The sequence below is a fragment of the Silene latifolia genome, chromosome 6, assembly GCF_048544455.1.
Source record: "Silene latifolia isolate original U9 population chromosome 6, ASM4854445v1, whole genome shotgun sequence".
Taxonomy (NCBI): domain Eukaryota; kingdom Viridiplantae; phylum Streptophyta; class Magnoliopsida; order Caryophyllales; family Caryophyllaceae; genus Silene; species Silene latifolia.
In genome coordinates this window covers 7544294-7561838 of record NC_133531.1, presented here as the reverse complement: position 1 = coordinate 7561838, position 17545 = coordinate 7544294, and the positions used below count along the sequence as shown (strand labels likewise).

Genomic DNA, 17545 nt, shown 5'->3' with positions numbered 1-17545 from the left:
TGAAAGAAGCTCACCCGAATTAAACTTAATGAAGCTGAGCTAGAGTTGGCAATTGGCCGTGCTGGGCCGACCCACGTGCTGGCCCATCGTGTTTTCCTCCAAAATTGGCCCGATCCAAGCACAGATATTGGGCTGGCCGTGCTGTGGCGCGCCTGGCCCACTCACCCAAACCCCGCTAGTTTATTTTATTTTTTATTTATTTTAAAAAAATTGTTTTATAATTGCTATATTTTTAGTATTTTTTGTTTAATAAATGATGAATTGCTATATAATTGTTTTATAATTGCTATATTTTTACTATTTTTTGTATTATAATTGCGGAGTATATTTTTAGTACTTTCGTAAGAGATGAATTGAACACAAACTTCAGAAGGCCCAAATGAATTTAATTCTGGTATTCGGTTGGCCCAATCATAAGTAGGCCTTGTGTTTGGCCCAGTACACCCTGCTACTCATGCATATGGTCCATTGTGTATATGGATATTTATGTGGATTGGATTTTTGTGTGTTGGCAAATAAAACCAGGGATTTAAGTTTGCATTGGAAAGGTTGGGACAATAATAAAGTAAATTGGATTTCCGAGTCGCGGATATATTTTCGTCCAGCAGCTTTTCTATAGGATCGTTTTATAGCATAAGATTGACCCAAAAGACGAGACGCTTAAACATAACATTTAATTTAATTTAAAATTAGTTTAACAACACGAAATTTTATGATAAAAGCTAACATATTTAAATATACAAGTTATTAATATAAAATTTTAGGTTATCAAAATAAAATATTTTTCTTACAAGTCTATCAACTAATTTTTCGGAGTTTTTGGTTATTTGATTAAAAAAGGGGTTTATAAGTTAGTTGTTTGGGTTATGGGCTGGTCTTATGCTATAAGACATTCCTGTAAAACAATTTGTGATTTCCGTATAATCAATTTATTATATGTTGAATTGTTATCAACCCTCTATAAATGGGTAAATAATTTCGTACAATTCAATTTTCACTAACTTGCAATCATAGGCTTTGGTATACTTATTGTTCATGGTTTATTGATGGTATTTTACATTATTACGTTGGACCGATTGCCTCGTTCAAGGAAAGGTGTCCAATTACATGACATGGTGCAAAGTATATATACTCCATCTGTTTTATTGAATTGTTTACATTTTTAAAATTCTACTCACATATTTTGAAAACACGCAAAACAATTACATGCATTTTCTAGAAGTTAAGTTTATATTTATTATTTTATTTTTCAATTCACAAAAAAACTGAAAAAGGGGTAAAGCAGTAAGGCCGTAAGGGTAACGGTTTTACTAGTGACTTCCTCAATGAAATAAAAGAGTGACTTCCTCAAAGAGCATAGCATGCACATTAAAGAGTATGATTTCATCCTCTTATTTCTTCTCTTTCATTCTATATTTTTGATACATCATACTCTCTTTCTTTTACCCCACTTCCACTATCTCCTTCCTCTTTTTCTCTTTGTACCTACATCAAAGAGGATGTTACCCTCCTCTCCTCTTTCACCATTTAAATACAATTTTTTCTCTTATTTGGCACAAGGGCCAAGACAAGAACATCTTCTATTTATAGAGGATGTCTGCCTCTTCAAAGAGGATGCTAAGAGTATGTACCCACATTGAAGAGGACATTCTCTTAGTACTCTCTCTCATCTAAGAGGATGATCCATCCTCTTCAATGTGGGTGCTCTAATATGTAAAACTGCATATGGACAAATAAGTTTATATGGCTAACCAACTATCGTAGTTGGTCATATGTTGAACTATTATTAAATTGTGTCGAGTAATTTTGAGATATTAGAAGTCTTAGACCCTATTCTCTTGGATTAAAACTGACCTGATCTGAATTGTATTGAACTGAACTGGATTTATAGGATCTGAACTGAACTGAACTTATATGATCTGAACTGAACTGAAATTATAGAATCTGAATTGAACTGAACTGAACTTTTAGGATCTGAACTAAATTTATAGGATTTGAACTGAACTTATAGGATCTGAAGTCGACTTTAGTTAAGTGACTTTAAGTCCAAAAGAACGGGGTCTTAGACCAAATGTGAGTAATGAATGACTAACAAGTTTGTTTTATTTCAAAAATAAGCAAAGGAGAATTTTCCGTAGAAGAATATTAAACCAACATAAATGAAGAAAATTCAAATGATATCTCCCCAGATATAGCCGGAGTTTAGCTTGAAAACAACCATTAGAACGAAAGATGAACCCTTTGGGAACTAATTGTTTCCTCATGGACAATGCTACGGCGACACCGGGTGTTACACAATCTCGGTAACACCCTAATTAAAATAATCAAATAATTATAGATATTCAAGTTAGTTGAGATTTATGCGTACAATATGGAGGGGCAGAAAAGTAATCCTATTTTATCTCTATTTCCAAGAGCCTAAGATTAACACTGAATTTAGATCAAGTCCTTCGCCTGTTCTGTTCTTATACAAAGTTTATACAATCATACATACATATCCATCCAATCTTTCTTCCTCATACAACTATACAAGGTTCATACACATCTGATCATGGAATTCAAATATTGAATACAAAAATAGCTATAATTTACTACTACAAGCAAACAAGTATTTGACCATGAATTTAATGGAATCGGTTTCTCCAATAACCGTCACCGTGCAATTTTATTAATAATTTAAGTTTGATCAATTAATTGTGATTTGATTTGCGTGGTATTTTTTATTATCACATTCCAGTTGAATAAGTATATTTTGCATAGTTTGCTCGTCTATAAGAAAAAATAAAATTTTGCATAATATATTATTAACCTTATGACGGTGGCGATGGGTATGGTGGTTGGCGTTGAAGAGCGTTTAATTGAAGATGTCACTATTATAAGGATGTAGTATTCCATTTATGCCCTTAGACAATTGATTTGACTGATCTTTGGAAAAATATTAAAATGTCACTACATTTACAAAATTACCCTCGGTGTTACCCAAAGTCGGTAACACCAGGTGTCGCTATCTCATTTTCCTTTCCTCATCCAATAGCCAAGTCTTTTATTCCATCAAAATCCACAATTGTCCACAAAAAAAATTAAAAAAAAAAAAAAAAAAATCCACAACGGTTAAAAAGTCAGTTTAGTAAACATTACTAAGACAATTGTATTGTAATTTGTGAAAAATCACATGTAGTTCTCCCACATCGGATAAATAGAGAAGAGTGATCTAGTTTATAATTTAAGGGGTTACTCTTCTTATTGTCAATTGGTTTTGAGATGGAACATCTTTGAACTTATAAAGCGGACACTCTCTCCTCCTAGACGGGCGCGGCCCAGGCCATATGCGATCTAACATAATCCGCAAAACAATATCAACTAGCTTAGTTGGTAACCCCATGAAACTACAAAAATTGGTACTTGTGAATTGGATTCAAATCACGTCAGAATTAAAATCGCTCTAGTCTATATCATATCATGGTATTTTACATGATCATTTTCTCTATATAAATTGGTACGACGGCTTTATGTCGTCGACTTTTGTAGATTTTTATCATTAATAAAACAAAACTTTATTGAAAATATTGTCTTATAATACCCCCCCTAAGTTTTAGACCTACACCTCCATGCCTTTTTCTCTTAAGTTTTTCATTCTTTCTTTATGAATCTCAAGGCAACATAAAACTCTAGTAATAAATATTTAAATTTCCAAAATCATATACATCACAAATTAACATCTCCTACATTGTGCCGATTTTTCGGCCTAGACGAAAACTCCAAGCCATTCATGGGAATTGAGAGGAATGTAGTAAATAAAATCACAAAAAAAAGTTGGAACAGATATATAACATGTTTATGCATGTTTTTAGTGAGCATAATTGGAGGGGTAATTTTGGTATTCTGGCAAATAAAATTTCACCCAAGAAATAAGGAGTTATGGATGGTGCCTTTAGGTTTAGTAATTTTTACTACACCTCTTCTTCTTTTGCTCATCTCCATTGGTGTTGATGCTTGTTGTCCCATGGGAGAACAACTCGACGATGATGTTCGACAAACCAACCCTGGAAGACATTGATCATATCATAGAGGAAGTGATCTTATGAATTTATGATATATGATGAGATGGATTATGTGAGTTGTGTGAACTTGGTAATGTTTTATACTTTTATGTAGTTCATGAATATTTTTGATTATGTGTATATGAGAAATGTTTTGTATTTCGGTTAGTCCAATGTAATTATATAAAGACGAGATTTGAACTTAGGTCATTTCATACTGAAATTGAGTTAAGCCTAAGAGGTTATTGAGTCGGAGTGTGTAATTTGACATATTTTTCAGTCTCTAACATATTAGGTGAGACCTATTTTTAGCATTACGTTCATAGGAATGACTAATGAGATAATTTTACGTTTCTATTTTTAGCAGACGTTCTAAAGGATGATTCATGTCAGCCGACCCCAAATTATTTTGGGATTAAGGCTTTGATAATATTGTTGTTGTTGTTGTTCTATTATATCCATCGACAATAGATGGGTGGCATTACAAGTGACAACTCCAACTGAAATCATGACTTAGTTATATATAATTTTATGTTTTTAGAAGAATTTGAACTTATTTGTTTACCTTTCTTATTCTTTATGCAGATATTTTAATTGAAGGTAAATAAATGTTTTGAATAGAGAATAGATATGTAATAACATGCTTAATAAACTAGCCTAATCATATTACAGACAGCATAGCGAAGTCATGATTGATGGATTCTTTATAGGGAAGGCATAACGTCACTCCGAAATTACTATGCCACTCCTGTTTGTAATACGGTGAATAGTAACATGCCCTTAAACTTAGCTTATATGGTTGTGGACTTGTGGCATTAACAAAAAAATGCAATGACATTATCATTTCCCTCTTTATAAGTCGGTGTTTGGCCTTGCATAACTTTACCAATCTGAATAACTATTTGGCTTGAATGATTAGTGTTATTTAGGAAAACACAAATTCTCATTTGTAAAGTGTCACAAGCTTGTGACCGAGAAATGAAATCATTTTATGATAAAATGAAACTATAATTTGAACTATTACATGATAAATAAGAAGTTGTGAACGGTTACTTTTATCATAAAAAGATCACATTTCCTCCGTCACATTTTATAACCCATCACATGAGAGTTCAACTGTTGCAAGAGAATCATATCAGCCAAAAATTCGAGTTCATGGTTGCAACCTAGTTAACGATTATATACTTATATAGCTTAACTTACCTCACGGCTCACGTTAGACTTGACGAGTGAAGCGCGCAAAAGTGTGTTATGAAGTATGAACCATATATAGTGATATTTATAGGAATATCTATCATATCATATAACGGTCTTACACAAGACTAACTGTCGGAAATTAAATCAAGCTTATGTTAAAAGAACTAAAATTCCCTACAAAAGAAGAGAAAGGAGAAAGTTAAACAACAAAAAGTGAGGCAAACAGCATAAGTGACAAAGTGTGCAGGGAACATTCATAGATTAAGCTCCAAAAAGGCCTTATTGTCCCTGCCTTCCCCAGTTGAATGCTCTCCTAATCTCCTATGCTAATCGAAACTAATTAAACCAAATCATTATCGTAAACTTAATTACAAATAGGCTTTAATCTTCAAGGGTCCCTTTGTAAAGGACAGGTCTAACTAAGGCAGCTTCACATTATCACAAAATCACAAAGACGAATTTACCCCTTGCATAAACAAGGACATTGAACCAACCTGTTGCTTAAAATAATACTCGTGATACTTTTGTCAAGCACGAAAACCAATATAAGACGGTCAACCAACCCATTAACCCTGTGATTAATAAACCAGTCTCATGCGAGACGTCTCGTATCAATAACAAGGCCACAACCCGCTAAAAACAAGGCAACGAAGAAATGTGAGTGCTGCGTAATATGGATCAGTTAAGATGTCCACATGAGGATATGAAGAAAATATATGGATCTAAGTTGATCTCACTCACTTGTGCGAGACCATCTTATACAAGACTCAATTGTTCGTATAATTGTCATCTAGCCAGAAAGGGACGGTGCTAGCATCTAGATTTCTAATTTGAGGTCTCAACTCAAGAGTTTAGTACTATTCTTCTAAGTTAAATAGGAAAAAAGAAAATATATTTTTAGTAGACTGCCTGTTGTTTTTTCATGGTAGCAAAAAAAAAATACGAGCAGAAGACGTATCTAACCCAAGGGACTAGAAGGAAAACTATACTATGGTAAGTCCCAAGAATGGATGAAACGAGTATAATAAGACGGGAATAATCACACAAACTGGTATACTATGGTACAATTGTAGCTGAAGCCACCTCAGCCTTACATTGAAGAATCCACCCTTGTCAAAAAATCACAAAGGGGATTGTCTGGCTAGCGGGAGATCTAATATGATTTGAGTACAGGTAATTTACACTCACCAGTTTACTATGACTCAACATCATCCCGCATTGGAAAATATGTGCCTTGTAATGAGGGGATACTGCCCAAATCGTCCTTTGAGAACACCGGTAGAAACCACAACGCCTTTTTCGTGCCAAAGACCTGAAATTTAAGAAAACAGAAAAAAATCACATATTGAGGGGGAAAAAAGAGATCAATCACCGAAGAATTAGGGTTTTGCTTCTATCTAAAAGCTTAAATTCCTCGTCATGTATGGTAAAAAGTAGGCAGAAATGGCTCATTATCTCGTTGGGTCAGGTATGTCTGTAGTTCTGTACTCAGATTCGAATAGGGTCAAGTCATTTTTGTTACAGGTAAGGAATTATTGAGCCATTTAAAGATAAAGGTCTATCCAAGATCATCAAAATTCGGGTCCAAAGTCCGATTGGGTTAATTAGGTTTTCCATCACATTCTCGTTATTCTCTGCTCAGGTATGGGTCTGGTAGCATTAGTTTTTGCCAAGTCTAGTACGAATTATACAGATGAAGCATGCGACAAGTACGATTTGGTGGAAAATACGCCAAATCAAAAGGTTTCCAAACATACCAACATGAGAAGATCAGAAGCTACAAGAGTGGTGTATTATACTATTACCTGCTCAAAATTCCTTTTCCAACCCAAATCATACTTCCACCTGCTTGCTGTTTCCTTCTTCTCTCGCTTCTTCTCATAAACCTGTAAATAGAAGTTAGGTTATGTGTACAAGATTACGTATCTTACTAAGATCATATTTACAGAGAAAGGAAGTGACGAAGTTTTTTTTAAGACATTTCATCTTTCATCTACAGTAGAACCTAATGCAGTTAATTTTAAAGAACGGATTGTAGACATGAGATATTTTATGTTCTGTACCTCAATAGTAGTTGTATTGCTCCAGATAAGAGTTGCATGCATAACAACGAAACAGAGCATACTGAGGGCAAAAGCCAAATTAAGAACTGCAATTAAAGTAAAACATACTGTGAGATATGCCAGAACGGCCCAGAAGGATGCAAATGTCTAGTAAGTCGAAATTCCAATGAGTTTACATTTCATGTGAATTGGCATGGTCATGCCAGATGAAGAGAAAAGAACATACCAAATGCCAAAACCATGACAGCAAGATTCCCCGGAGAGCCAGAACGCTTACTTGCTTCGCCAAGTAGGTTAATAATATTAGGAAGCAATACTAGTGTGTCCAATGTCGTCTCTAGGAGGGTATAAACCTGGAAAAAAAAATTAGATGATGAAAATGAAGAAAGAATGTGGATTTCATAGATCAAATAATTCATTTCATGCTTTCTGTGAAAATAAATCTAAGTGAACCTCAAGGAATGATGAAGTTGGCAATTTTCACAATTTTCTGTCCTCCCCAGATAAATATTGATATTTTCAACTTTTCATTTACTATCAAAGTTTCAAAAAATATTTCGGGTTCTCTCAATCTGATGAGTTGAGGAAGATCAATAACACAGAGGTCTCATTGCCAAATTAACTCATAATGATAATGTCAAGATATCAATTATTTCGTTTCATCTCAAGTATTTACACATGTTTTTCATTTTGACTATAAAGCAGGACTCTGAGGGCAAAACATTCTTTCCCTGCAGTACGACTGCCTAAAGACCTAATATACTACTAAGACGAGTTGAATGCGCAGTTTCTTTAGACAACTACGTAAGATCCATAATAATATATAAATATCCTTTCTGCAAGACGTGGCCTTACAAGGAACAACAGGAAGAACTTGTAGTTGCGTGCACCAACACAATTCACCACCCATACACAGTGGTGATCCATCTTGAGAATGCACCTTTGGCCTACAGAAAACAGAAGAATGTAATCAGCTAAACGATCTCACTGAAAGTCAAAAAACAATGATAATTTGCTCAACATTTCTCAGTGGACTGACAACAACTGTTGTCTAAATTTACACATCAATAAGCGTTGAATTCATTTTTATTTACATTTTTGTTTGAGCATTTACAAGTTCAAATATGTCCAACAGTATGAACAGAGTGGACATAGCATTTTCGTTCGAGGAAACTAACATTTCAGCCTAAAGAAAGCAAGTCAGCATAGTTACAAGGAAGGTCACTTTACAAACTCATGAAAGTGAACCAATTCAAAAACAGATCGAGTAGCTTACACACAGAACAATGGTGGCAACGAGGTGGCTTTGCATTTTGGCATTTCGTACAATAAGCCACAGCTGGTCTTCCACCTGATGGTGGCCATGTAGATGCTAACGACTCGGTAGGAACATTATGTGCCTGGGAAGATGAAGAGCCCTCCTCCAAATCACCTTCAAATATTGGTCTCCAGTTTTGAGGAACAGAGCCAGGGTCTTGAAATACAACCATAAAGTAGCTCCAGGTTAACAGTACAAGCTACAAAATAAGTGGTCTACATAAAATTAGAAAAAAAGGCGAAATGAGTGATTGAACATGTAGCATACTCAACAAACAACCCTTTGCTTAACTACTAAGGGAAAGAAAAAAAGGGGTAGAATATCTTGTGACGGAAGGGGAAAGAAGAGAGAAAATCCTGATTTGGATTACCTCCAAATGGAAGAGAAAGAAAGGGGAGGGAGAGACGTCCCATTACGAAGGATAGTGGAAAAAGAGGAGACATTCCCCTCGAGATTTATACTGCTCGGAACTTCGCAAGGAAAATGATTACGAATGAAGGAGGGAAATATTGTGTGGTTCCAACCATGTCCCTTGCCTGCCCTGACGGCCTTAGTGCCTTCCATTATGTTATTTTTAAGCTCCTCCATTTTACTCCCCTCTCCTTCCCTCTTTTTCACTAAACCAAGTACTATCAAAGGGTAGAGCATATGTCCGAAAAAATGGTCAACCAACAAAGCATCTCAAACCGAAAACTTCATATACACTGAAAATGAATCAAGTAGCTAACTCGCAACAATTCCGATACTTTTACTAGTGCAAACTAAATTTCATCAATAAGCCTCAAAGATCAATTGGAAAAGATGGTGCCCTCTATGTTATAGTAAGACGGGCTAGACGGCATCCGAGGGGTTGTATTCAAAAAACCATTTCTAGATAGAAAAAAAAACTCATCCTACCTAAACTTTGGATACATCTTTGCTTGTGCACTAATCCACAAGATAACAGAAAACTATTTGATGTCTGACTGAAACCGAAGATGGCAATGGCATTGGAATGCAGGCTACATACACATAACTAACTCTTGACAACTTCAAAAATAGCAATAATCACACAACAACAAAACATATATTTACCACAATTCACATCCAAATCATAAAACCCTCAAAGTAACCAACTTTATACATGAAACCAAAAACCAACAACAAAATTACACCAGGAAAAACTCGAAACTCACTAAATGTAACTTAAAAATGACCATTCACAGCTTCAAAGTAGCAATAATCACAACAACAAACCACACATTCCCACTACAATGCTGCATTTAAATTACAAAATTTGAAAGTAATAAACTTTATGACTTCCAATTGTACAACGGTCTTACACAATAATTAAGCGCAAATACATTCAAACTTTCAAAGTAATCAACTTTACACAATAAACTTGCAGAATATAAAAATAAAAAACTAACCAAAATGTGAAAAACAACAATGATGAATGCAGAAGGAACAGCATGAACACCACCATGAACCAATTTGGGTCCCCAAGAAATAACAACAACAGCCCAATAACTAATAACAATAATACCCAGAACCATAAAGATCATCAAGTAACCCAAGTACCGTAACCCGGAACAGTACTTAAACGGGTTGAAAGCCATGGGTGTGGTGGGTTGTTTCCGGGTTGACCCGAATTCTGGAAGTATTAGAGGATGATTATGGTGGATGTTTCTGGGTTTGAAGAATGATTTCCAGATTTCAGAAGCCAGGTTTGATTGAAAATTGGGAATTGGGTTTTGAAGGAAGGTATATTTTGGGAGTTGGGTAGTTTTTTAATTTGATTATTAAGGTGTAAAGAGTAATGATTTGGGAATTTTGTGGTGGCAAAATTGGGGAATAAAGTTAGGGTTTGTTTGTTTCATCAGTTGAATGACGGTTGACTCCTTTTTTACTGTTTGCAGCCGTTTTACCGTTGTGATAGGTAGGTGACTTTGCAAAAAAAAAAAAAAAAAATTAAAATTAAAATTTCGGTTAATAGCCCGTAAGGGTGGAGTCTAGTGGTTAAAATTTGGGTGAAATTTCTAAGAGACTCGGGTTCAAACCTCCCAAGATCAAAATTTTGTGGAGCATTCTTGACCTGAGTCCATGCCTAATATACTTCGAGCATGTCAGCACTGAAGGTAGTGGCTGCGGGTTCTCTCGTCAAAAAAAAAAAAACGGTTAGTATCGTGAGCGTATCCATTTTATAACTAAAACGAGTCTTTTTGAATGGTTACTAATAAAAAAAATTCAATTGTTTTCATATTTAGTAGGATATAATAGTAGCGTAGAGCTGTAAATGCGTAGCTATAGATTTAGATAAAAGTTTATGCTAGATTGCTAGTGTTGGGCTGTTGGCTACAAAAGAGATGAAAAAAAAAAAAATTATTTCATAATTGCTGGGATGAATTTGGTATAATCACATTTAAAAAATTGGAATCATAGTACATGGTAGAATGCAGTTAACGGCTAAGGCAGAGAGTAAAAGAGTAATGTGTTCCGACATGGTATTTCATTATGAGACAAGATCCATCGTCTAAGGCATAGACTAAAAGAGTAATGTGTAACACATATATTGTCAAATTTAACATGGTAGAATGCAGTTAACGGCTTTTCTTAGTATGAGGTAAACCTTAGTCCATTCCACTAATAGTTTGTTTAAGTTTTCTTTCAATTCCGACATTTTTCCTATATGTTGCATAACTTCTTCAACTCTTATGGATTCCCACCTTCGATCACAGGTAATCTGAACTGAGTACCCAACTCGTACCTAAACAACACCTGAAGTGAAGACCCGAGCTTAACATATAGCCAAACTTAACATAAGGTCCAGAATTAGTGAGAGGCATGAGCGTTTTTAGTAGGGTTCATGGGTGCCGTGTGCAGTGGTTTATATGAGATTGCTAGTTTGTTTTAGATTAGGGGATAGGAGTTCAAATCTTTCTCAATTTTCGTCTCGATAAGGTCCTAAAAACGCCACTGGTGAGAGGTGTATAACTCCGCCCCATATATATTGTTATAAGTTGACCATTATGACTCGTGTCACAAATAACTTGATAATAATTGATTCGAAAATAATCCGAGACCACTTCCATAAAAGGTTTGTCGGATGTGTGTGAACTCGTGAAGAGGGGGGTAGAGGAATTGAGACAGAACTGAGAAGAGCACGTGCGTGTAGACAGTGAGAAACAAACAATGCCGTGCATTTCGCCGTGTTTTGCACTAATCATCTTCTTTATCTAAACCCCTCTGCATTTTTACACTTTCTCTCTCTTCAATTCCCTAAATTCTCCACGATTTTTCCCCAAATTAAGGTACTCAACTTCTCCTTCTCTCTAATTCAACCATCTACTCGCTGTTTAATTGCTGATTATTGCTTTTAATTAGGGTTTTATGGTTTTGGATTTAGGGTTTAGGGTTTGTTTGATTTTTGCAGATTATTGGATTAATTAATTATTAAAGGGGAATAATGCAACAACAAGCTTCGCCTTCGATGATGCCGGTTATGTCTTCGTTTCCTCCGGCTAATATCACCACTGAACAGATTCAAAAGGTAATTTTTTGTTTTGTTTTTGAGGTTGATTTTGATTGTGTTGTCGATACGAGTTTATTAATAGAACGTCATATGACACTTGCGAAGAATAGGTAAAATCCAAGTGGGTAGAAGTTGAATATCACTAGTTGAAAATATATGGGAAATGTTTGATTAATGAAGTAGCTGAATTAGCTTGTTGATTCTGTTCCGACCCGGTAACGCTTATATGTAGTACCAATCTAAGAAAGATCACGCTTTTATGACTCGGGTTTTTTTTTTGGATAATTTTTCTTGTTTAGTTAGCAAATACGGTTGGAAGAAATGGAGCGGGAGAGAAATGGAGGGATCTATTTTCTATTCACTAAATCTAGTCAAAATCCCTTCAATATGGAAAAGATTTGAAAGCATAACCGCATTTGTTCTATTCACCATCCGTCCCTTCCTTTCATCTCCCTTTTCCTCTTCAAATGCTATCTTAACACACCGTAAATATTAACCATAACCTTGTGGAGGACCTCTTTATTTTTTGTCATTCGAGGAATCGAGGGGATAGCAGTGGTGGTTACTCTTGCTAGGAAGGTCATGGGGAGGAATTGAACGCAAGTGAAGAAGTTTAAGTTTTATACGAGATACATGAATCTTGTTTGTGGATTGATGTCATATCAAGCAAGAGCCTCAGACTGCTTGACTTTGAATCCGTGATGTTGTATGGGAATTATTTACTGAAGAAACCATGGATCATGGAAGTAGAATGGTGGCTGATAAAAAATCACTGAATTATTGACTGAATGGGGTTATAATGATGCTGATTTGGAAACACGTTGTTCTCTTGAAGAGGAACAGAGACACCGGAACCCTTATAGGCCTTGGATGACTATGCTATCAATCTTTTGAAAAGGGCGAAGGGGGAAGAGATGGACCAAAAATATCGCTATGTATTTTTTTTTATGGTATCTTTATCATTACGGTCCTCTTTCAAAATATGCATCGGCAGTATGACATAGTAGGAAAGTCAGTAAGTACAAATTGGTAGACCAGAAATTAATACTGCTGACAAAAATGACAAATTTTATGAGATTTGAACTTTCTAAAATCAGCTCGTTTCCTTGGACTTCCCTGAAAACAATGTTCCTAAGCAATAGCATATCTCATGTGGGCGTGAGCCAACCATTCAAACGGGTTTTTAAAAGAGTAATTTATCTCAGTGTCGTTAAGTGGGACTAGGGAGGTACATGAGAAGCTGCCTAATATACTTGTGAATTGTTAGTACAATATACGTGCTGAGTTTAGTTGTCTTGCAAATTGTGCATGCTACCAAAATCCTTAGACTATTGGCTACACAGTGCAGAGTTGCATACTAGTTGACCGCTTTCAGTTTTGAATATGACTGGATTTCATTTTTTTTGTCATTCACAGATCCAGAACCCACCTTAATAGACCCAAAACAAACGTTTTTTCTCGGCTGACTTTTCTGAGTTTGATGCAGTATCTTGATGAGAACAAAAAGTTGATCCTAGCTATAATGGATAATCAAAATCTTGGCAAACTTGCTGAATGTGCCCAGTAAGTTGCTGTAGTTTTATTTTCTACCTGCTGCTGTTACTTATTTTATTTTAACCAATCACTACCTTTATCTGAGTGGGGACTAACGGTCATTTGGTGCAATTCTCGGTTTTAATTTAGTGTCTATTCAAAACTCTCTCTTTTTGTTGCTAACAAAGGGTTAAGGTTGTATATATGACTATCATTACCCCGCAATTTGTTACATCCCTTGAGGCGCTGAGGTGATTTTGTTGTTGCAATTCTCGGTTTTAATTTAGTGTCTATATTTTTTATTTGTCACTCACTTGGTCTAAGATTGGTACGGCTCACTGCTCATCCCCTATAAAAGCTTTTTTCTGCCTGAATAGGGAATAAGACAAGCTACTTCCAGTTAGAACTTTTGTATCATCTCTGCTAATCCAGATAGGAAATGGAATTTTGAAGTTGCTTTCCTTTCTTTTCTTTATGTGCAAAAGCTAAGATACCCTTATTTTAAAGTTTTGGGCTCCTATGTAATTAATTAATTATCCCGTGTGAATGTGTGATTGCACTGTAATAGCCAAAGTTATGAAGAGTAGCTTATTTGGGAAGTTCGCAATATGTAATTTGTTGTTGGCATAACTTCAAGCTTTTAACACAAGAGAGGGTCCTGAAAGCTGACTTCCCATCTTCGTCTCTCTAAGGCTCTTCCTGCAGTGATCCCAATTTTTTTTTGGAGAAGTATTCTTTTGAAATGAGTACAGCCGTACAGGAATGGGTGTTTAAAGAGTTTAGAGTGATCCTCAAATGGTTTTAGGGCTTCACATAGCCTACAAAGGATTGGTCATGAGTCATGACCCAGTGTCGTTGCCTACACCAATAATAGAAGAGTGCCAATAACTAAGAAGTACTCCCTCTGTCCCGGTCATTTGTTGTCCTACTCCATTTTGGGGTGTCTGGGTCAATTGTTGCCCTTTCTATTTTAAGAATGCGTTTGATAAGCAATTTGATCATTCACACTAAATTTGGTCCACTTGTCATTTAGTTATTGACCCTCACCTCTTTCCTTGGTCTTTGTGCCAAAACCAAAGGACAACAATTGACCGGGACGGAGGGAGTACGAGTAACTAATAAGTAATAACACAGAAAATTGGTGGTATTATTTAAGACCGTGTAAGGATATGGCTGTCTAAAGAGTTTAGAGTGATCCTCAAATGGTATGAACCACTTTGGATAGTAAACTTAAAGCAATTTTCTCAAAGATGTTTGCATATCCCTTTTGGTAAAATATGTCTTCATCAGGGATCCCGCCTACGATTATTAGATTTATTATTGAGGCCTTAAGTAATGTTTGAGGAGGCTTGTGTCACTTTATTTTGTACTTGGTGGTATCTGATTGTTTTGGTGGCAATTAATAATTTAAGATTCGATTATACATACTGTTTGGCCCACGATTAATGTTTACTTTCAAGTTTCACCTGAACAGCCGACATTTAAATGTTGCAGATATCAAGCACAGCTTCAGAAAAACTTGATGTATCTTGCTGCTATTGCCGATGCTCAGCCCCAAGTGGCAACCATGCCTGCCCAGGTATGCTGGCTTGCAATATCTCCATATGATGATGATTCATTGATTTTTCTGCCCTTTATTTTTGTGCCATTTAATTTCTAGTTACATTGGAGCCAAAGGACTTGATATTCTCGGTCTCTGAAATATGATGGATGAAAGCTAAATGGCTTACTAAGCTGTCTTTCGATGCAATTCACAATGCAGTTTCCAACATAGTTCATTTGGAGACAATCTTTGTGCTTTGAACTGTAATGTTACATTTATCCAACTACCTTGCCATAGGCGGGAGCCACTGAGGCAATGGGTGACGGCGTAATGCTGTTTATGTGTATGTATGTTCTTTACACTTTCTAAGAAAGTTCTACCTGCAGATGACTCCTCATCCTGCAATGCAACAAGGTGCATATTATATGCAGCAGCAAGCTGCTGCAATGGCTCAACAGCCAAATGCATTCCCTCCGAGGATGCCCTCACATGCACAATTTAGTAGTCCACTTCAAATGCATGAACAGCAACCGCAACAGCAACATCAGGTGCACCAGCAACACCAGCAAACAATGCCGAGCCAAATGAACTTCAGGCCCACAGGGCCAAATAACGGAATGCATGCAATGCAATCCGAAGCCTCCCTTGGAGGTGGCCACAATAAACCTGCCCATGCAAGCGATGCTCGTGGGCCTAATAAGCAAGAAGGCACCGAATCCGTGTCCAGAGGTGATGGACAAGGAAGTTCTGCTGCAAGTGGCGAAGAACAAAAGTGATGCCTTTTCCGTGTATTAGTGTGTGATTGTTTATAAGTAGGATTACTTATACAAGATGTAGCGCCATCTATCCCTGGCCTCATCTGTGGTAAGTTTGACATAGACTAAAATTCGTCTTTTCGTTTGTTTCCATTAGTAGTGAAAGTGTAGTAGGGAATGTAGGAGTGTTGTGTTGTTTAGACTCGAGTTCTGGGATGTTATTGAGATGAAGTCTAGCAAACGCCGCCTTTCACAGTTTCAATTGTGAATGGCGGTTGGTCATTTCTCGTCACCCAGCCTTTAAGGTTTAGTTGTTGAGTGTACTTTAGTTGGGTTGGTATGGAGTTACCTTTGTTGTCTATCTTCTTCGGTTGTAGTAGTCGAGAAAAGTTTAGCAAAAGATGAACTGTGGAAGCGCTTGTTCAGAATTGGCATTTTGTTGAAAATGAAATCCAGTTTATCAATTCAAGGTCGTCTTAATCGACAGTCAAGACTGCCTTTTTCTTTGAAGGGATCCTTCTCTATGAGTAAGATCGTCTTTTCTTGAAGGGATTAATACTTGTAATCTTTCTTCTTTTTTGTGATGAAATCTCGACATAGGTTTAGCCTCCTATCGCCTTTTTCCATTTTTGGAGTGGTACTTGATCTATTCTCAACATGAAATGCATGACATGGGCAAAGAAGGAAATAATGACCATGTCGTAGGCCCTGTTCTTTTGGACTGAAACGGATCTGATCTGAACTGAACTGAATTGAACTTATAGGATCTGAATTTATAGGATCTGAACTGAACTTAACTTAACTTAACTTATAGGATCTGAAGTGAACTTAAGTTAAGTGACTTTAAGTCCAAAAGAACAGGGCGGTAGGCTCAAATAGATTTCGTTCCAAAACTAAATCATCATAGAGAGCCCTAGCACTTAACCGCGGACCATGTTGGTCAAGACTCGAGCAATCAATACCTAATCCTTTGCTGCAAGTTTCTGATTAATTATATGACATCGGTAACTCGACTTCCCTTTTCCTTTGTGAGTTTTGGCAATGTCACATTCATATATACGTGTAAGATTGACATTTCCGAGTTAAATTATTGGAATGATTATCTCTACTATACAAATTACTGTTAAAACGAATAGGTCGTCGAGAAAGTTACTTGTGAATTATTATATTAACAATAATGAGACGATTGTTCAATCTCTTGGAAGAAGTTGAAGATTTCTGATGGTAACATACTAACATCTAGTTAAAACTTAAACATGTTGCTTATTCTTACAAGTTAGTCAGTGGAACACGCTTGATAGGATGGACACTTGTTAACAAACACCATTATTTAAGTTTTGAACTTATTAATTCCGGTTCTTATAAATTAAGTTCAGTTTAGTTCAAATCCAATAAATTCAGTTCATATCTAATCAGTTTAATTCTGCTAAGTTTAGTTTCAGTCTAGGTCTCCATTAAATTCGGCTCAGAAAAATTTCAGTTCAGAAAAACAAGATCTTAGTCGCCGAGTATAGGCTAATAAGGCTATTATTAATGGTATAGTACTATAGTCAGGGATGTTTGATGCGTATGGGGATATTTTTAA

At 36.0% G+C, this 17545-nt stretch overlaps 2 protein-coding genes across 3 annotated transcripts; one reads left to right on the top strand and one right to left on the bottom strand.

Moving 5' to 3' along the window:
* Positions 1–6228: 6228 nt before the first annotated feature.
* LOC141586202 (putative protein S-acyltransferase 12) lies at positions 6229–10489 on the bottom strand. The gene is made up of 7 exons (XM_074407348.1): positions 10028–10489; positions 8577–8817; positions 8156–8247; positions 7527–7653; positions 7301–7386; positions 7043–7123; positions 6229–6549 (listed from the first exon to the last, which is right to left on the bottom strand). Exons 1-7 carry the CDS (start codon positions 10214–10216, stop codon positions 6433–6435), a joined length of 933 nt encoding a protein of 310 aa, XP_074263449.1. The 5' UTR covers positions 10217–10489; the 3' UTR covers positions 6229–6432.
* A 1228-nt stretch (positions 10490–11717) lies between these two features.
* LOC141586201 (GRF1-interacting factor 2-like) lies at positions 11718–16424 on the top strand. 2 transcript variants are annotated; one of them, XM_074407346.1, is made up of 5 exons: positions 11718–11908; positions 12031–12147; positions 13616–13692; positions 15157–15241; positions 15592–16424. In XM_074407346.1, exons 2-5 carry the CDS (start codon positions 12064–12066, stop codon positions 15979–15981), a joined length of 636 nt encoding a protein of 211 aa, XP_074263447.1. In that variant the 5' UTR covers positions 11718–11908; positions 12031–12063; the 3' UTR covers positions 15982–16424. The 2 variants fall into 2 exon arrangements, with proteins under 2 accessions (XP_074263447.1, XP_074263448.1); XM_074407347.1 differs by having other exon boundaries at positions 11778–11908; positions 12004–12147.
* Positions 16425–17545: the final 1121 nt, after the last annotated feature.

Excerpts from the sequence above, each read along its gene's own strand:
- LOC141586201 (XM_074407346.1), top strand. The coding sequence starts at position 12,064 with ATGCAACAACAAGCTTCGCCTTCGATGATGCCGGTTATGTCTTCGTTT. Across the intron at positions 12,148-13,615 it reads CCACTGAACAGATTCAAAAG|TATCTTGATGAGAACAAAAA; the intron begins GTAATTTTTTGT and ends AGTTTGATGCAG. Across the intron at positions 13,693-15,156 it reads AAACTTGCTGAATGTGCCCA|ATATCAAGCACAGCTTCAGA; the intron begins GTAAGTTGCTGT and ends TAAATGTTGCAG.
- LOC141586202 (XM_074407348.1), bottom strand. The coding sequence starts at position 10,216 with ATGGCTTTCAACCCGTTTAAGTACTGTTCCGGGTTACGGTACTTGGGT. Across the intron at positions 7,654-8,155 it reads AGTTCTTCCTGTTGTTCCTT|GTTTATACCCTCCTAGAGAC; the intron begins GTAAGGCCACGT and ends TTTTTTTTCCAG. Across the intron at positions 7,387-7,526 it reads TGTCATGGTTTTGGCATTTG|TTCTTAATTTGGCTTTTGCC; the intron begins GTATGTTCTTTT and ends CTTTAATTGCAG.